At 41.8% G+C, this 18042-nt stretch overlaps 1 protein-coding gene across 2 annotated transcripts in view; it reads right to left on the reverse strand.

The window, feature by feature from the left end:
• Positions 1-8248, reverse strand: part of ivns1abpa (influenza virus NS1A binding protein a) — an 11777-nt gene extending 3529 nt beyond the window's left edge. The window contains exons 1-7 of one of the 2 annotated variants that reach the window (XM_005733122.1): positions 8046-8248; positions 3244-3533; positions 2909-3043; positions 2459-2628; positions 2290-2365; positions 2013-2186; positions 1295-1420 (exon numbers count right to left, since the gene is read on the reverse strand). In XM_005733122.1, the coding sequence (XP_005733179.1) occupies positions 1295-1420; positions 2013-2186; positions 2290-2365; positions 2459-2628; positions 2909-3019 (657 nt within the window). In that variant the 5' untranslated portion in view covers positions 3020-3043; positions 3244-3533; positions 8046-8248. Of the gene's footprint in view, positions 1-1294; positions 1421-2012; positions 2187-2289; positions 2366-2458; positions 2629-2908; positions 3044-3243; positions 3534-4129; positions 4289-8045 lie in introns of those variants that run through there. The other variant, XM_005733123.1, reaches the window with a different exon arrangement.
• Between the last annotated feature and the right edge of the window lie 9794 nt (positions 8249-18042).

Here is an 18042-nt window from a genome sequence, read left to right on the forward strand (position 1 = left end):
TGTAAAGAGGAGAGGGGGGGGAGGGACAGAGACCTGGATCTTCTGCTGTTTGAATAGAAAGGCTTCCTTTAAAGACACACATACCACCAGCACTGCACAGAGTGTGTTAGGCGTTCAAGCGCAAGAAGATATCGGCCGAATGTGACAGAGCGTCTCCTTAATTTCCATCTATGAACAGAGGGAGTTGGTAAAAAAAAAGAAATAATAAAATGCGAAGCTCCATCTGGAAAGATCTTCTGTGAAGAATGAAGAGGAGCTGCGTGTGGCACACTTCCCACATCAGCTGCTTCAAAATTCAGCCTCTAGTTGAAGTTGTTACTGTGACAGCAGCCACAACGAGCAGGCAAATCCAGATGCCTAACAACAGTGCAGGTAAAACAACTTTGCTGGGACATAACAGATTAAATCCACCAGGAGACGCGAGCAGTCAGATGTATTCTGTTGGAGCTGCTGGAGTCACTCAGCTGCCCATCTTTAGGGCATATAAAAAAAAATAAAAGGCAAAGGATTGATGTGTGTGTATTTTAGAAAAGTTTAACATGAATTTATGTGCAGTAACGGGGTATTCAATTGCATGTATCGCTTGCGAGGGAGATGATGAACCATGTGTTCTGATAAATGTGGAAATGGGATTCATGTGCATGTATGCCATGGACAGATGGGGACACAGTGTTGTTTGGCTGCAAAGAGAAGCTGCTGAGGGGCAGTTGTGCTCCTCTCCTCCCTCCCTTTTCTCTGACTCATTACCCTGGTGGCTCAGTCCTGGCTCCTCAGTCTGGTCTCCTGCTGCTGCTAATAAACCTACAGGAGATATAAATCAACGGGGAGGAGTGCCTGTTAGTGCTGCAGCAACAAACGTGCACCTGTTCAGATAGCAAAAAGTGAAAAATCAGAATCAAGGGTCAGACCTTTGAGTGTGTGTGTGTTCATAGGAGGAGAGGAGCACCGTAATACTCAGATGGGGTTGCATGTAATCCAACCACATACCCAAAAGAGAATATTGGAAAAAACAAACAAACCAAAAATATAAAGACAAGAGCAGACAGCAGCTCTTTTGGGCTCACCTCTAATTTGTAGTAGGGTTCAGGGGTACAGAGTTTCTTACTGCAAACACTCCAACAAATCAGAGGGAACAAAAAAAGAACAATGCTGATAGAACAGCATGAAAATGGCATGCCATTTCTACTTCAGCCTCCTAATGACTTCTTAATGTCAAAAACAGGAGGAGTTAAGAGGGAGGGGAAGGCAAGAATGCAGATTAGTATGAGCCGAGACGGCACACCCGGATACTGACCTCCTCCATCAGTCGTTCCAGATGGTCACCGTTCTCCCACAGGCTACGCTGCACCCAGTTGAGAACCTTCGAGTAGAGCTTGCCATTGCTGGGCAGGGTGAGGTTGTCTTCTAGCATTACCTCCAACTGTAAACACAGAGTGAGGAGGTGAAACAGGAGGCGTGCACGGCAGAAATGAAGTGAGCACGTAACAGAAAATGAATACCACGAGCTTTACTGGGTAAGCTGGGAACCTCATCTTACTGAATGATTAGCATTTTGCCATTAGTTTGTTTAAAATGCCAATTTCAGCTCTTCTCTCAGCATAGTGCAATCCTACAATAAAGGAAATCACATGCAGGTTTATATTCCAGCCTTACAAAACCTGAGAGGCTCACTTTGACTCAACCACGGGGTTAATTCAGTCCAGTGTGAAAAGCCTCACGTTAGCCTGCTGCGCTTCACGTCCCCCACACTCAACAGGATTTGAGTGTAATGATTAAAGGGCGCACGTTCATACTGTAAGTATCGTTAATCTTGCGTTAGAGTCAGAAAGGTATAAATGTAAACCTTAATCCTGAGTTATTTCACTAAACACTAACTGTAGCTACAGAGACATAAGACTGTTAACGGAGGCTTACAATGTATCACTTCTTCATTACAGAATGGCTCAAATGCACTTAAACAGTCAATAAATACTTAAATATTTAACTACATGTGTGATCCTTTATGCCAGTACCTTAAGGCGGGGAAGTTTAAGGAAGTCCTCCTGTTCAGACACTTCCAGTAGATGGTCTTGAATGAAGGCATCTACCTGGGACAAAAATCTAGCATCTCCCATGGAGCTGGCAAAGTTTCGAAAGGAGATGGCATTCTGGGAATCCAATTTAGACAGCAGGTAGTCGCCACAAATCTGAAGTGAGTGGAACACACTGGGATTAATAACTGAGGAAATAACCTTTAAGGATGATGGGGGAGAAAATTGTGACGAATGGGGCCGATGAGGAAAAACATACCTGTTTGACTCGCTCCATTTTGAACCTTTTGGCTGCAGAGTAAACTTCCTTGACCAGCTCCTTGTCTGCCTTGAGTCTATCACACAGAAAATGCAAAGTCGTTATCAACCAAAGGTTAAGAATCATAAAGAGATGGGCGTAAGGGTCAAAGGTCAGAGTTGCTACTGACTGGGCAGTATAGGCGTAGTTTAGCAAGATCTCCACAGCCTCTGGGTCCAAGTCCTCAAAAGTGACATGCGAGACTCCATGAGACTCAATGTCACTGTTAAAGATCTCAAACAGGTAGGGACTGCAGCAAGCCAGAACTGCACGGTGGGCCATGAGTTCGTGACCACACACCTGGGCAATAAAGAGAAAGAAGGGTCACTCAATCAGGATCGGGGGGGGAAATGCATAAAAGATCACAGTGGGTAAAACTAATAAAGTTCAAATGAAAAGCAATTGAGTTTTTTTTTTTTTTTACAACATGTATTTAAAGGTTAATCAGTGGAGTAAGTGGTCATTTGTCCTCTAGAGCACACCCTGCTCCACCTCAGCTCATAGAAGTTCACAGAATAACTCGGTGGCTTTTCTGAGAATGTGCAATGGACCATGCAAGTGTTTCTGCAATAAAGCATACCTGCAGCCTAACGTCACAGAACTGCCCGTTTTTCCTCAGGGCATTCATTTTGGCCACGGTAGAGTCCAGGAAACTTTCATCCTCAAAGATCAAATAACCGTTTTGAATCATCTTGGAAAATTTTTGACAAATTATCTAAGGAAAAAAAGAAAAGAGAACAGAAAAAATATGCATTTAGTCAAGCACTAATGAATATCTTCTGCAGTGTGAGACGTGCTTTCAGGTATGCAGGATCGTAAACGCTGGCTTATTTCATTGACGACTACACAGGATTAGGATTAGGCGTCTGCAACGTGCACTGTCAATTATAATCCTTGCATTAGTGGTTGTCTTACCTAATAGAGAATAATTCAAATCCAGGGAAGCACCACTGCTGAGAGCAGAACAGGAAACAAACGTAGGCACCAGGCAAAGCAGACTAAGATCCCTGTGAGAACTAAGTCTTCTTCACCCAGGGAGAGGGATGGGAAGTTGTCAGAAGAAATGCCAGCTGACCACTGAGCAGAATGGAGAGGGGAAGCAGCCACAAGGACAAACTATCAGGCTTGAAGCGACTGCAATCGAGTCCTTGGTATCCCGTTGGCTATAGAGTAGTACTTATTCTGTGTTTGTTGCACATTATAACCTGCATGGGGGAAAAAAAGGAGAAGGAAAACAGGGAGTTACGTTCTTGCTTGGTTTTTAAATGGATGCTGCATGTTCTTGGCATTCAGGCAATGTGAGCATGAGTCAGTTCCACGTGGTAAGAAAGTGAGCGCTGCAGTCCCTTCTCTTTGGAAACAAACAATCACGCAGCAGAGCTCAGTTTTCCTCAATAGTCACAAGACTGCTTACAAAATTCAATAAAAGATAAATCAGACCAGTCAATCCCATCACGTTTAAGAAACTGTTATCCCAATATCCTGTAAAGCAGGGGTCCCCAACTCCAGGCCTCGAGTGCCGGTATCCTGCAGGTTTTAGATCTCACCCTGGGTCAACACACCTGAATCACATGATTAGTTCATTACCAGGCCTCTGGAGAACTTCAAGACATGTCGAGGAGGTAATTTAGCCATTTAAATCAGCCCTGTTGGATCAAGGACATCTAAAACCTGCAGGACACCAGCACTCAAGGCCTGGAGTTGCCTACCCCTGCTGTAAAGCATGGAGCCTGCAGCACTGGTAGCCAAGCACCATATACTCCTCCCTTGCAACACTCCATTTGGCTCTAAATCTCCACACCTGCTGATAAGGCCAAGCAAGACCATTTAATCCATCTCATGTCTTCAGCTTCATCTCCCCTTCTCTCCGAGGCAAGGCTCCATCAGCTCTATGTTACATGACAGGCCTACTCGGCTAGCTCCTCCCTATAGGAACCTTTATAATCAGGCACCGACCTATAAGAAAAATGCAGGAGGAAACGACTTGTGACATTTGAAGCTTCATATAATAATAATAATAATAATATTTTTTTATTTAAAAATAGCGCCCCTCAGAACACCCAAGGACACTGTACAGCAAATACATCATATACATGTAACCCTAGTGCACAACCCCACCTACAAATCACATCACACCTAGTAAATCTCCAAAAGTTGATTCTGTTCATCTGGACGTAGCGTTTTGTGGGAGAAACGTTTTGTCACTAATCCAAGTGACGTCTTCAGTCTAAGCTGACTGCAGGTTTCCCCAAATCTTATAAACAGTACATTTGCATAATGACTGAAACCAGCCCACTGAAGGAACAATGGGCTGGGAGGTCAGTTCCTTAATCATAATTATGCAAATTCTCATGACCATTGATCAACAACCACTGACCAAAACCCACTGACCTAGTAAAGATCCTCCCCCTCAGACATTTCGATCCAATACTAAAAAACAAATTTAGACTTCACCAAAAAGTAAAGCAGAGGGATACCTAAACTGACCCCGAAACACACGATTATCCCAGTTTAACAAAAAGATTTTAACAGAAGTAAATACAGCTGTTCTACGTTTGACTTCACTGCTAACCCGATAAAGAAACAGCAAAAGACCAGACTGACAATGAGGCAGACAAACAGCATGGTCTTTGTAAGCCGCTGCTGAAATAACAACCATGTTATCCGCTGTCAGATAGTTCAGAGGAAACAAACACATTCTTTCCAAGCCAAGGTCACGTGTGAATGACACATTTGTAATAAAGGAACAAAAAGGAGAGAAAACTATTCATTTGTGCTCTGCTTTTTAAAAACATTTATTTTCCAGCTAACTTTGAATAAAGTGCATGTTTGTTTTTACTGCAACATTAGAAAAGGATCAATAAAAACGGTATGAATACATAAATCAATCTTAAACTTCTATCCGATATCATTTACAATCACACTCGCAGAGCAAGTACACACATGTACTGAGCCAGATCAACAAAGTAAAAGTACTCAAATCCAGTGACCTACTAAACTCATAACCATACTGTTAGCAGTTTTATAAGAAAGTAATGGAAGGAGGATCTATTCTAAGAAGGGATTACTGTGCTTCAGGCTGTATCCAACAGTTTCTTTACCTCCACTGCAACCCACAAAGGGACATGAATAAATTGGGACAATTCAAGTCTGAGGGACAAAATGATCATGATTAAAAAAATAATAAAAATAGATTAAAAATTAATGCATTTTCCTGAAAAAGCATTACACTACTTGTCAGTCACTACTGGCTTTATTTTTTTGCAAGTGCTGGAGTGATGCTACTTGCGTGCAGTATAAAAATTAAAGCCAGAAAGCATCAAGATGTGCCATGTTGCGCAACTGTTTTGTTTTTGGGAAAGAGCTCATTGGCAAATGTGTGAACCTGCAAATAATGTGTGCCAAAGCACACACTGAAAAAAGCAAAGCTCGGTGGCACATTCTAGAAAATAGGCTTTTTACAAAGCAATGAACAGCACACACAGCGAGACTGGCACAGAAAGCTATAATTCAGCCCGTCTGCGTGTGGACGGAGGGCACGCTGACCTATTTTTGAGTCGTTACGCAACATCTGGCAGAAGACTCCCTGAGAAGGAACAAATGCTGTGAACTCCTCCACAGGCCTGGGTCCACCACACTGGCATATTGACTCGTTTCACTTCCCTTTTTCCCACCAAGCACTTTACGCGAAACTCTGGCAGCCAAAAGCCACACCTTCAACTTTCCAGATAGTTCTTTAACAGAGTTCCCATCTTAAACCCAGCTTTCCTGACACAAGGACCTGGTGTATTTGGATAATTTTAAACCACTGACACAGTTATTCTGGGAACCAGTAAATGTTTATTGTCTCAGGCTTAACAGAATATGTATGAAATTGTTGCCTGTGGCTGTCCTTTGGGGCACTTGTGTGAGCACAAGTCATGATCAAAACTTGTATCACATCAGACACTGAGCAAGCAGTAAAATAAGAAGGGGGGGGGGGGCGCATGGTTGATGAGCTTCAAATGCCGTTGTACAGGCAGGCTTGAAAGCCACTAAACAAAGGAGGGAGAACAATAGTCTGGAAGAGAAAGAGTGACACTGTTCACAACTTTGTCACAGAGGACAGCTCTGAATGGATCCTCTCTCCGTTTTTCCATCTGATTAAACAGGCACAAAGAATGCTGGTAGGAAAGCTGAACAATTAATGCTTGTTAGGCAGCCCTCTTGTGGTGAAAAGAGGCACTGCTTAATATTACACCCAGTTTTCACCGTGTGGAAATTTACCGCCTGTAACACGTCGCAAAGGGAATCTAATAAGGGTGAACAACAATAACAAAAAGCACTATACACCCAGCTGCCTCTGTAGCTTATTAAAACACAGTCCTTCCTACGCTGGAACATGTCTGTAGTTGAAATCCATTCCAATAAGCTACAAGGTGAGGAGGCCGTCAAATGCATGTAAGGAGCAAACCAACCCCCTCCCCCAAGTCAACTACTGGCCATCTCATTAAAATAGCACGTCTGCAAATAAAAGCACTAATGCCTGTGAGCACAACTGATCAGACTGCATATATACGCACACACTCCATTTACCACATACTGGACATACATTAAGGAACCCGTTAAATGTTTATTTTTAGCCCTTTCATTAAATCAGTGTGTTACTAGGGAATTTTCCACGTGACTGTTAGCTTCAGAAACCGATTAACAGCACAGTAGGTCAAATACTACCATGGCGTTAGGCAGCATGCAGCCAATGAATACCAAATGATCAAGGGTAATCAATAAGCCCCAGTGGCAAAAACGGGGCATCAGTACTGTGGCAAGACTGGTCACAGCCCACAGAATGTGGCTAAACTACATGAAGGGTCAGTAAAGGACAGCGTGTCCCACCCTAACTACCTACCATTTCTCGAAGGGTAAATCTTGCAATTTGATTTAAAGTACGTATGTTTGTCTCGTCGCTATTATGCAGTGCCATTCAATAACCCCCTCTCTCCTTCACTCTAGCGAGAGGAAACCACCACCAGGGCCATGATGTCTGGCGATGATCCAGAAGTCATATAGCCACTAAATACAATCCCGCCACCGGAAACTGAGTCGGGAAAGGGACCCCCCCCCCACCCGCCCTAAAGTACCAGATTAGGTTAAATCGATTTTTTTTCTCCAAAGACTACAAAGGAAGACTATACAAATACCTCTGCATTTACGCGACCTAGGCATGGGCATGCAGGTGGAATGAACGGAATGAGCTAGGAAGTCACGGAGAGATGGATCCGAGGGAAGCGCATGTTAGCCTTTTTTTAAGCTAGCAACCGCTTCCTAGCTCGGTAACCACGGGGCAGCTACACCAGCAATAAATTCAGACACTGTGTTTTATTCAGTAATTACATCTAAAATAACAATACTCTTATGTTACCGGTCAGTGTTAGCTTATTGTAGTCATCAGTAACGCCAACCTGAAAGCTGCGGCCGGGGTAAATTGTCCGCGACTCTCCGCTACGAGGGAGCATTGCGCGGCATTTTCAGCGGTTGTCGCACAAACCCGATAAATGCGAAAATTGCCATTTATCTTAAGCTCCAAAATACACATCTAAGAGCCGTTTTACGGCCGTGCTAGTGCCCAATAACCCATACAACGGCTTCACCACGCGCTAACAGCTGACTACACGTCGAAGCCATCAAGCAACATCAGTTCATCTCTGAATTATTTTTAAGAGAGAGAACAGTCTTACCTGAGGCGTTTGATAACAAATGATATGAGACATATTTAATGCGAATTCAGACTTGGTGGAGTCGAGCTGGAGAAAAGACGCAACGCGGCTACAGGCACGGCGTGTGGAGCTAACGGTAGGTCTTTTCTTCCTCAGTAAAGGACCGTCGACACACAGTCAAACTTCAACTGTCTCTGTGCCAGAATGGCCGAGCAGCGCTAAAATGAGAACGCGCGCTCCCGAGAACCGCCACTCCGCCCCCCGCGTCACCGAGAGTGGGCGGTCCTTAACGCCCACTGTGAAAATGATGAAATCCAGGTTGTAGCGAAGCGCGGTGGATTATTAGAAACACATTGAGAAAGACGGTTTTATTTATTTTTATTTTATTTATTCGTTATTAATTTATTCATGAAACATTTTAATATTTCTTTAATAACTAGTCCTAAAAACTCTTTTAAAAAGGCTCATTCCTCGATTATAATTAACTGTTGCGTTTAAGGTATTTCTAAGCAACTTTTCAGAGTGTGGTTGCTATGGAGATGATGACCTTTGTTAATAAAATTTCCTCAAAATTGAATCACCTTACACCACTCCTCGTATGATCATCATGGAAATGTGTTCATTTTATTAATTCGCCTGTGGTTTTTCCTACGTTTATCTAAACCTCTTTCATCCATTCATATCAGCAAAATAGAGAAAGTAGTAAAATATCTACAGTGAAACGAGATTAAATTGGCCTCATAGTGTCCTGTTTGAATAGGATAGTCTTTTATCTTCTCTGTCTTTTGAATGCACCTGCCAAAATTTACTTGCTATTACTAATATACTGATCCTATGAGTCATGACAGCAAGCTCTAACAATTACCACAAGTGATGTCCATTAAAAAGGAACATCCAAACTAAACCGTGGCTGCTACTGCAAGGACGTCATTGTAGAAGAGCCCATTCACCTGCTGTGACTGAATGGAGCTTAGTACAAACTCAGTGCGTCAGTAATTAGATTAGAGGATAGGAATCACTTCCATAGCCACGTGTCAGTCAGTCAGTCAGTATCTGCACTGTGAGCATGTCTATTTGTCTGCAGCACAAGAGCATATGTTGGTAACCGCAGCGATAAGAGCCACAGTCAGTTTAGCCATCACATATAAGGTATCAACACAGCATAGTCTATTCATAACAGCTCTTGTGCTGGTATTATTACCACAACACGCGGTACTTCCATCCATGTAGGTTAACATTCCTGACAAGGTGAGATAAGTTATTGCTGGCTAATGTTCAAGAAAATAAATGAGTGAATGACAAAGATGGAGCCTGTATAATATTTGACCTCTGAATGTTTTTGCAGTGATGTGTCTCTGGACTGCAGAGGAAGCTTCTCCACAGACAGCTAAGGAAACCAAGCAATTCCAAAAGCAAAGCACCAAGGACCTAACAGAACAACCTGACCTTCATGCATCAGTGATACATTTCTCCCTGTCACTGTTAAAACACTTGTATGAACATTTAAACATGACGATCAAAGTTAAAGTAGCATAAATGTTTGAACTCCACCCTAACAAAGAGAGACAGTCAACCATTCACACCTATGGCCAGTTTTCAGTTTCTCCCACTGAGAACGCTACATCCAGACAAACACAATCAACTTTTTGGGATTTCCTTGCCTGGATGATTGAGCATGCATTAAGACACATGATGTGCTCACTATAAGCTTTCTGTTTGCAAAATCACTTTCATGCCCGTGTGGAATAGGGAATGAAGAGCTCTTGGCAGGCAACACAGTGCCTGGAGCTTCAGACACACACACAACGATTATAGCTGGAAAGCAGCCACACAATCCAAACAATCAGTTAGTTTCTTAAGGAGGTGTTTTTAGCAGTCGGCTTGAAAGAAGAGAACTGAGTAGCCAGAGGGATACATTTCCAAAAGATCCCCGATATTAAGAAAAACAGCCCAAAACTTTGTATTTCAAATATTCTGTTTTAGCTTAGTTGTGTACAAAAGCTGTAGTCATTTCTGAAGTGTTAGTTTGCAGTGTGACTTATATTTTAAGTGTCCACAGGACTTTATTATTATAATGCCTTTTATTGGAATGAGCAGAATCAAATCAACGTTAAATTATAAATGATAAAAGCTACAACATCAACCCAAACAAAGCATGAAATGTTAACCAGATGGAAAGCTTAAAATCCCAGCTGTTAGTAGTGCAGCCTCAGGGGCAGACAAGAAATACAGATAAAAGAACATCTTATGAGCACTGCAGAGCGTCCTGTGAAAAACTAAGGGCACCCTTACAGCTTCCAATTAAGAATAAAGGTTGTAGGTTGCAGCCGGATGCTGCTAATTAAACCATTGATTAACCGATCCTCAGCACGAGTGACATCTCTATAAAAGCAGACGTTCTGGCAGCTTGCTGGTCTGGAGCATTCAAGTGTATATTAGCACAGCTGTTCAGAAATAGCAAAAACAGCTAAGAGCTACATCTCTTGGCTGCAGGCCTCAGTTAGCATGTTAAAAGTTCAAGTTCAGGACAGCAAAATTAGATAAACCTGAACAAGTATGAGGTGTTTGGTTTTTTTTAGAGAGAAGAGGTTGAAAAGGGAAGATGGAGGAGTGATGATCTGAGTTTGCTTTGCAGTCACAGGACTGGAGCACCTTGCAGTCACTGACCATGAACTCCTCTGTTTACCAAAGTATGTTAGAGTCTCATGTGAAGCCATCTGTCTGACAGCTAAAGCTTGGCCTGAATTGGATCATGCACCGGGACAATGATCTCAAGCACAGCAGCAAATCTAATGATGTGGGAGGGGGGGAACCAAGATGTCAAAGTGCAGATTTCAACTTCATTGAAATGCTGCGGCGAGACCTAGAGAGCTGTACATAAGAGAGGAACGTTGTAAAGTAAAGCGGGCCAAGAGTCCTCCGCAATAATGTGACAGACCGATAAGGCCACATAGAAAATGATTACTTCAAGTTATTGCTGCAAAATGTGGTCGCGAACAGTTATTGAATCACGGGCTGCACGTAGTTTTTCACAGGACAGCAAAGAGTCCTGCAAAAGCCTTTTTACATGACAGTAATTACACCAGCTGCAAATGTGTTCGTTTAAAAAATGATGGTATCCTATATATTCCACTTTCATGAAAGGTCCTTCTGTGGTTGCTTTACTGTAGCAAGCAAGCGTACAAGTGAAACAATGATGACATTATGTAATCCAAATGTATTTATGTGGTTATCTGTCATTGTTCACTGTAAAGCAGATAAAGCTGCATCTCTGTGCTGTATAATTCCTCTCAGCTAATCTCCATATGTCACTGCGCTTCTCTTTTGCACAGTACTTGTTACTAATAGTAGTTCTTATTTTGTGTTACTTTGTCTTGTGTATATGTATATGGCATTTATAAAAAAAAGATTTTACTTTGTCGTGAAGATGGGTTTTATCTCTGACGTTTGACATTAATTATTGACCCAAGTCCAAAATAATAATTTTAAGTATTTATTGCCTGTTTTACAAAGCCAGCACAACGGACGCAGCCCTTACTTCACTGAGTCATCTTGGCGCCCGTTCTTTCTACAGAGATTTGTTCACTGGAGCTGCACAAATGTGTTCTGACAAGGACACTATGAATATTTTAGGTATCTGAGCCCGGCTGTAACACGTGTCTGATCCTTGCGTGTATGAAGTTGAATACAAGCAGGAGGATGAAGTCCTGTCAGGAGTTTAGAGAGGCTCTGCAGTGTTTGGAAACTTCCCCACATGAAAACTTCTTTTGAAAGCAAACCGCTTCGTGCCTGCTGTGGTCTTACCAACCATTTGCAGCTGTCTTATTTTGCAAAATATGATGCGGACTCATTTATTATGGCGAGCTCTCTATTTTTCTTAGGATACCGACTATATCATTCCCCCGGATTTAATGTGCTTCAGTTCTTCTGTCATTGTGGTAAATTGTAGTTGGAGCATCAAACGTGAGTGTGCCTTTCAGAGTCACTAAACTGTGCAAAATGTAGGGTTTTGTTTCTAACGACATCCTAACCCTTCACCCTCTGGGCACGGGAAAAGGAGAACAGTGCCACGTGAGCTGGAGTCACACAGTCCTCTGATAAGGTAGATAAACTGCAAAACTCTACAGTGTACATTTGATGACGGGCTGAAGATACTGGCAAAAAAACCCTGGGTTTTCAGTGGGTCAAAGGTTAGATCTGGTTGTGTGCATTCTGTGTCCTTCTGTGTTGAGAATCACCTGTATTCACTTCCTAAAACTCCGCCCTGTAATCTTGTGTTAACGCAGATATTTTGGTTTTCTTTTTTTAAAGCAGTGTTGTTCTCTCAAAGGAGACACTCAGTGTAATGGAATTAAATCCAGTGCATTATTTCTGTGCAGGTTTTCCAATGCTTGCTGGATATGTTGCGCTTTCTCCAAATGAAAGAACAAACCCCTCAGTTTGTGATGCCGACGTTGCAGGTAGGTTTTGCTTTGCTGCAGCTGAGGATGGTTTGCATCAGGAAAATGTGAAGGAGGCCGTTTTATAACTTGTCCTGCTGATAAAAACCTCCCCGATGGCCATTCAAGCTACACCAAGGTAAATAAGTAAAAGTAATTTAATGAGAGAAAAGTCTTGTTTTTTTCACTACTGTGCAAATTTTAAAGGCGAATTAACAAAAGACTTTCTGGGCAAGAAGCTACCAGAACTATTTCTGTAATTTTACACATTTCTTTGTTAAAATGTAAGAATTTAACCTCTATGTTACAATTTAAGCTCATTTCTACAGCAGCATTTCTTTGCCACCTAGAAAAAAAGTAGATGTACTATTGTAATTACAGTTTTTCTTACATTAACTGTGCAGTTAAACATCTTTACACCGACAGATAGCAGTGTTTCCTTGGTCTGGGTCTTAGACACTTATGTATGACTGTGGTATGTTAGCTATATTACAGCGGTCATGAACTTTGAACCTGAGCAGCATCGTCTCCTGCCCTTTGACCTCTATGTTGAAACAGTGGCAAGTGAATCAGTGAGTGTCTCTTCTGCCTCTCATGAAACTACTTCTTCATAATTATCAACAGAAGCTCATAGTCACCATCCAGCTCTTACTTATTAAACGGATTGTTGACTATGACACACAAAGTATTGTTGTACTAAACGACTTCTTTTATTTTTAACCACTGAACTGAGCCGCTGTTTAAAGGGGGAGGAGTCTCAGGCTTTTTGACCCATGGATATATACAAAACCACTCACATGCTTCAGTGTAGTAACATGACTCTCACTTTTCCACTTCCAACATTTCCCACACAAGGAAGTGAGTCAGTCTTGTGAAATTAGAACCACATACAAAAACAAACATCCACATGGAGGATTTTGTGGGAATGAAAGACTGTATGGGTTGTAAATAAATATAAATCACTCTTATTTCTCTCTGGAGTCACACAAAACATACCTGTCTATCAGAGAGCAACTTGGCATCTTGCTCAAGGATAGTTGGAATGGAGACTGGAGCAGCTGGGGATTGAACCAGCAACCGTCCAATCAAAAGATATCCTACAGCCAATAGAGATGGGCAAGGCAAAGTGGAAAAATGCATGAAAAGGTGCTTCTGCTCACCTTTTTTGTGTGCTTTGTTTTTAAGCCAAGAGGTCATGAAACCAACTACTCAAAACCATCAGTCAGTGGATCCCTTCAAATAGTCGGTGACTTGGGAGAAAATCACATCAAGCTCTGAGGTTCGATCGGTGCAGCTGTGGCAGAAGCAATTTGAATGTTACATAAATGACTGAGTCAACATTTGGATGCTTGTAAGGCTCCTGTGCGCTTATATGGCAGCAGTTTAAAACCATGCAAATCTGTAGACTCACATGTGACAGTTTGTTTTAGATCATTCCAAACACTGCCTGCTCTTTTCCCCTCTGTTCCTCCCTTTTTAAAAATAATAATAAAAAAACCCTCCCCTCTCTCTGTGAACAAAGCTCATGCCCAGAGCACAGGCACTAGAACTTCATTTCTTTGAAACATAAATAACCTCAGTCATCCTTTCTACTCTGTATTCCTCTAGCCAGTATTTTTAATCGGGTGCCGTCTCTCATGTCTATTCCTCATGACTGTTAAAATGGGATTATCTCAGCTGAACTCATAAAACATCGCTATTTTATTAAAATAAATAAAAAAACAGAGCTCGGAGCAAGCATGCTATGATTCAGGGAATTTTACAACAAACATCAGTACTGGAGCCACATGAAAACCCGTAGTCAATACTGGAGGAGCCAAAAAAAGAGAAGAAAATCTGGCTTTAATGTCTATTTATTATGAAATTCACGAAACAAGGCTGCAGTTCTTTGAAGTCCTACATGCACAGTAGTTTCATCCGGGTTTTGTTGTTATTTAAGGACACACAGCAGAGTGAGGTGAGCACACAAATATATAAACATGACAGCTCCATTATGCATTAGAAAATACAGCAGTCCTCAAAAGCTTCTAAAATCATAAGAAATGAGTCTTTCTTCTTAACACGTCTCACCCACACTGACAGTGAGAAGCTGCCAGCAAAAGCCAATTAGTTGCATACCAGTGGTCAGCTCATCACACCGTGGTTTACATAATGCGCTAGTTAGCAGCATCCCCTTTGAGGATGATACACATTAGAGCAGTGATGCCAGTGGTGGGGTGTTTCTGAGGCCAAGGTGAACGTTTGAAAAGCACCTTCGCCTTAGAGCCCTCTCGCTCCCTTCAGCATCATTTATCAGTACTTTCTAATCTTGTTCCCTTCAAACATTTCCATACAAATCAACTGCTTAAGTAGCAACACAGAGATGTTTACCTTCAGCAGAAAATGAATCTGAATAACTATGACGATTGAGGGAACCTGGATTGCACCGTGCACGCAGTTAATCATTATTCTGTTCACACTTGAGGAAAGGGAACTTTCCGCTGCTTAAGGCAGTAGGTCAACCCCCCCACCACCACCATCAATCTGGGGGCTTAAAGCAGAGCTGCTGATGCTGCAATAAGACGTCTCTGTGTCAGACCTATTGGGCCAATTAGCCCTAAAGCAGGCGGACATAAAACGCGACCTACAAATGTCATCGGTCAAACTTCAATGAGTGGCGAAAGGCGCCGTGGCATGTGGGCAAACACTGAAAAAACGCAGACACATCCGAGTACACACATAGACACGCACAGTGGCCGCAGGCTATCAGTGATAATCTTTGTAATCAATCAACTATTAACCAGTCTGCTTCCAGTCATGAGATCTTACATCATTTTGACCCCAGTAATATATCCAGTTATAACCGGAGTTTATTTGGCAGCTCAAACTTCCCGTCTCGCAGTACCTGCAGTACTTTATTGTTTGCTGAAAGGCACTCATGAGTCCACAAAGCATCCAGCGCACCCGGTGCAATAAAAGCTCAAGCCTTGTTTGCACGGTTACATTTTACAACCTAATTGCATTCATAAAGTGGTTTTAAGTGCTGTTGCACTTCAGATTGAACCATGTATCTGCGAGCCGAGCAGCTTAAAGAACCAATAAATAAATGGATTAGATTCTGCGCCGATTAACGTCGGACAAAGAGTTCAAACACGAGTTCAAAACCAACTAAAGCGAGACAGCAAATCTAGGTTAGATTATGTCTCGGAATGTGAAAGTCTTCATCTCGGTGTTTTGTGCAGATGTTTCAGGAAAATGTTGAGTTTCACGTTAACTGACAGGATGAATGAGACTCAGATGTCAAATGGATTTTTGCAGTAAGTGCTTGTAATCTACTTCTTTCACGGTCTTATCTGTTAATATAAATGGGGGATTAACTGAGCAAGTATCATATTGAATTACATATCCAGCTGAGGAGAGCTGTAACAAGAGAGGCCATGGCACATACAGAGCGCGGGCTCGAATGGGTAAAGTAATGGAGCGAGACTGCGGTGCTAATGCATGGCTGTGTGCTCCTCCTTCTCTTTCTGGCATCCACTAATGTGTACGTTAAAGTAGAGACACAGTCTGCATTTAGAGCCTTATCATCTCGAGCTTTCAGCATTTTCTTGGAAGCCAGTTCCTGACTATTTATAGGTAAAAAGTACCGTTGATCTTTCATGTAATTCATCCGGCCCACACACAACAAGAGGCGCCGGTGGCGGTGGTGTGTTTGCGTTTGTCTTACGCATGGAAAGAATGTTCTCATGTAGTGGGAAATTTACTTGTCACCTTCCTTGTTGTTATGTTTTATCATTGCTGCACGTGATTTGTTTTGTTATGGCGCCAGCAGAAGATGCAAGCAGGCGCGTTCTGCCAGGGCAGACCATAATATTTACGTCGGGAACTGACTCATCACAGTTGCTGTGGATAGCATTAAATGTGAAAATAAATAATAATACAAATATTGTAATCAAGGATCAAGTGTAAGGGATATCTTTATTATTGCCCAGGCGCGATGCATTATACAGTCTGCAGAGATGAACCAACCAATGAGTAATAAATACACAATAAATGGAAAATACAACAGCAACAAAAAGCAACACTGAAAACATGGTGAGAACAATCACAGCATTTTGGCTTAAATAACTACTAAAAATATTATTATAATGTAAAAGTTTTAATTGTAACACTTTCTAAACAAAAGCTGCCGCTTGCAGTTTAACCTCTGTCAAAACATTTCAACATTACATTTCCTAACATCAGCTCTGACCCTTTGTGCGGGTGTGTTAGTAATGTAGCTCTTTCAGTGCCACACTGTGACCCAGCTCTTTGTTTATTGTTGCCAATGTCACATATTCGCACATATTAGAAGTGAAGAACAGCGTTTGTATTTTGTCCACGACTTTGTGTTTTGCCCAAAACTCCAGTCACCCACTTCCTAGAATCCTTCCTAAAGGTGTGACCTTGCTCTTTTCATGCTAAATAAATTACACTGTAAATAAAAACACTTTAAGGTTGAGGACGAGTTTTTCGCCTGAGGTCGTTGCCTTCTTTAGTTCAATAATAGGGGGTTTTACTAAATAGCATTAGCTTTTCCTTTGTGACCACTTTAGTTAGTATCGAAGAAATAAAGTCACCACTTGCATTCACTGAACTAAAACTGAAGTTTTCCTTCTGACTACACTAGCTCTCCTCCTGTACAGGGTGGGCTGTTTTAATAATATTTAACCCAATAAACTAGGTATTTATGCAAATTACATGACACAAACACAAAGAGATAGGGATTTCACATTGAGACAGGTAAGCTCCTGCCTTGTGCCCTCACCCAGCATGTGGATACACAATCTGCACTGCACACATTCAAATGTTAAGACAGCGGCTCACCTTTAAAGCTGGAATGGAAACAGCTATGACATACAGATACTATACAATAAAGATAATATACATTTAAGTAGATAAGTGTTAGCTTAATTATTTATTTATTTATTCATTCATAAGCAAATAAATAATTAACATCTCGAAATATCTTTCACTGTAAAAATATCGCCTGCAGGAAATGCTCCACTGCGAGGAGAAGATAAAGATCTAGACTGTTAGAAACGTTTGTTTGGTCAAAGCTGCAAAATGTACTGCAAACCTGGTTAGCGGTTGCTATAGCAGCCAACTCAAGCAACTGCTGTTGACAGATAAGGTAGTAATAATAGCTCAGTTTGAAGAAGTAACGATGCAGTTAGTGTGTGTTTTGCACAGACTGTACATAAAAGACAGATGTTTTTCTGGGTCTGAATAGTTAAGCCGATACAAAAAGGCCTTAAAATTGCATTATTTTCATTGGCCAGCAGCAGGCAGCTCCCTTGGCAGGTTTGCTTATCGTAGAGCCTCCTAATGCCGTCTGCAAAATTAGTTGTGCTTTCCAAAAAAAAAAAAAACAGGGTCCTGAGTCCAGGTACCATCATATTTTAATTAAGTCCAGTCACACAGAGACTCCTTGGTCTTCACTGTTTACTGGGGAAAATATTACTTCATGCCAAACCGAGGAAATAAAAATTTGAATCGCAGCTGTTTGTTGGTTGTTAGAGGTTACAAAGATTATGAGTTGCCAGGATTTTAGCAACCAG

Source organism: Pundamilia nyererei, unplaced genomic scaffold (assembly GCF_000239375.1).
Source record: "Pundamilia nyererei isolate P.nyererei 1_Seehausen unplaced genomic scaffold, PunNye1.0 scaffold00050, whole genome shotgun sequence".
Taxonomy (NCBI): domain Eukaryota; kingdom Metazoa; phylum Chordata; class Actinopteri; order Cichliformes; family Cichlidae; genus Pundamilia; species Pundamilia nyererei.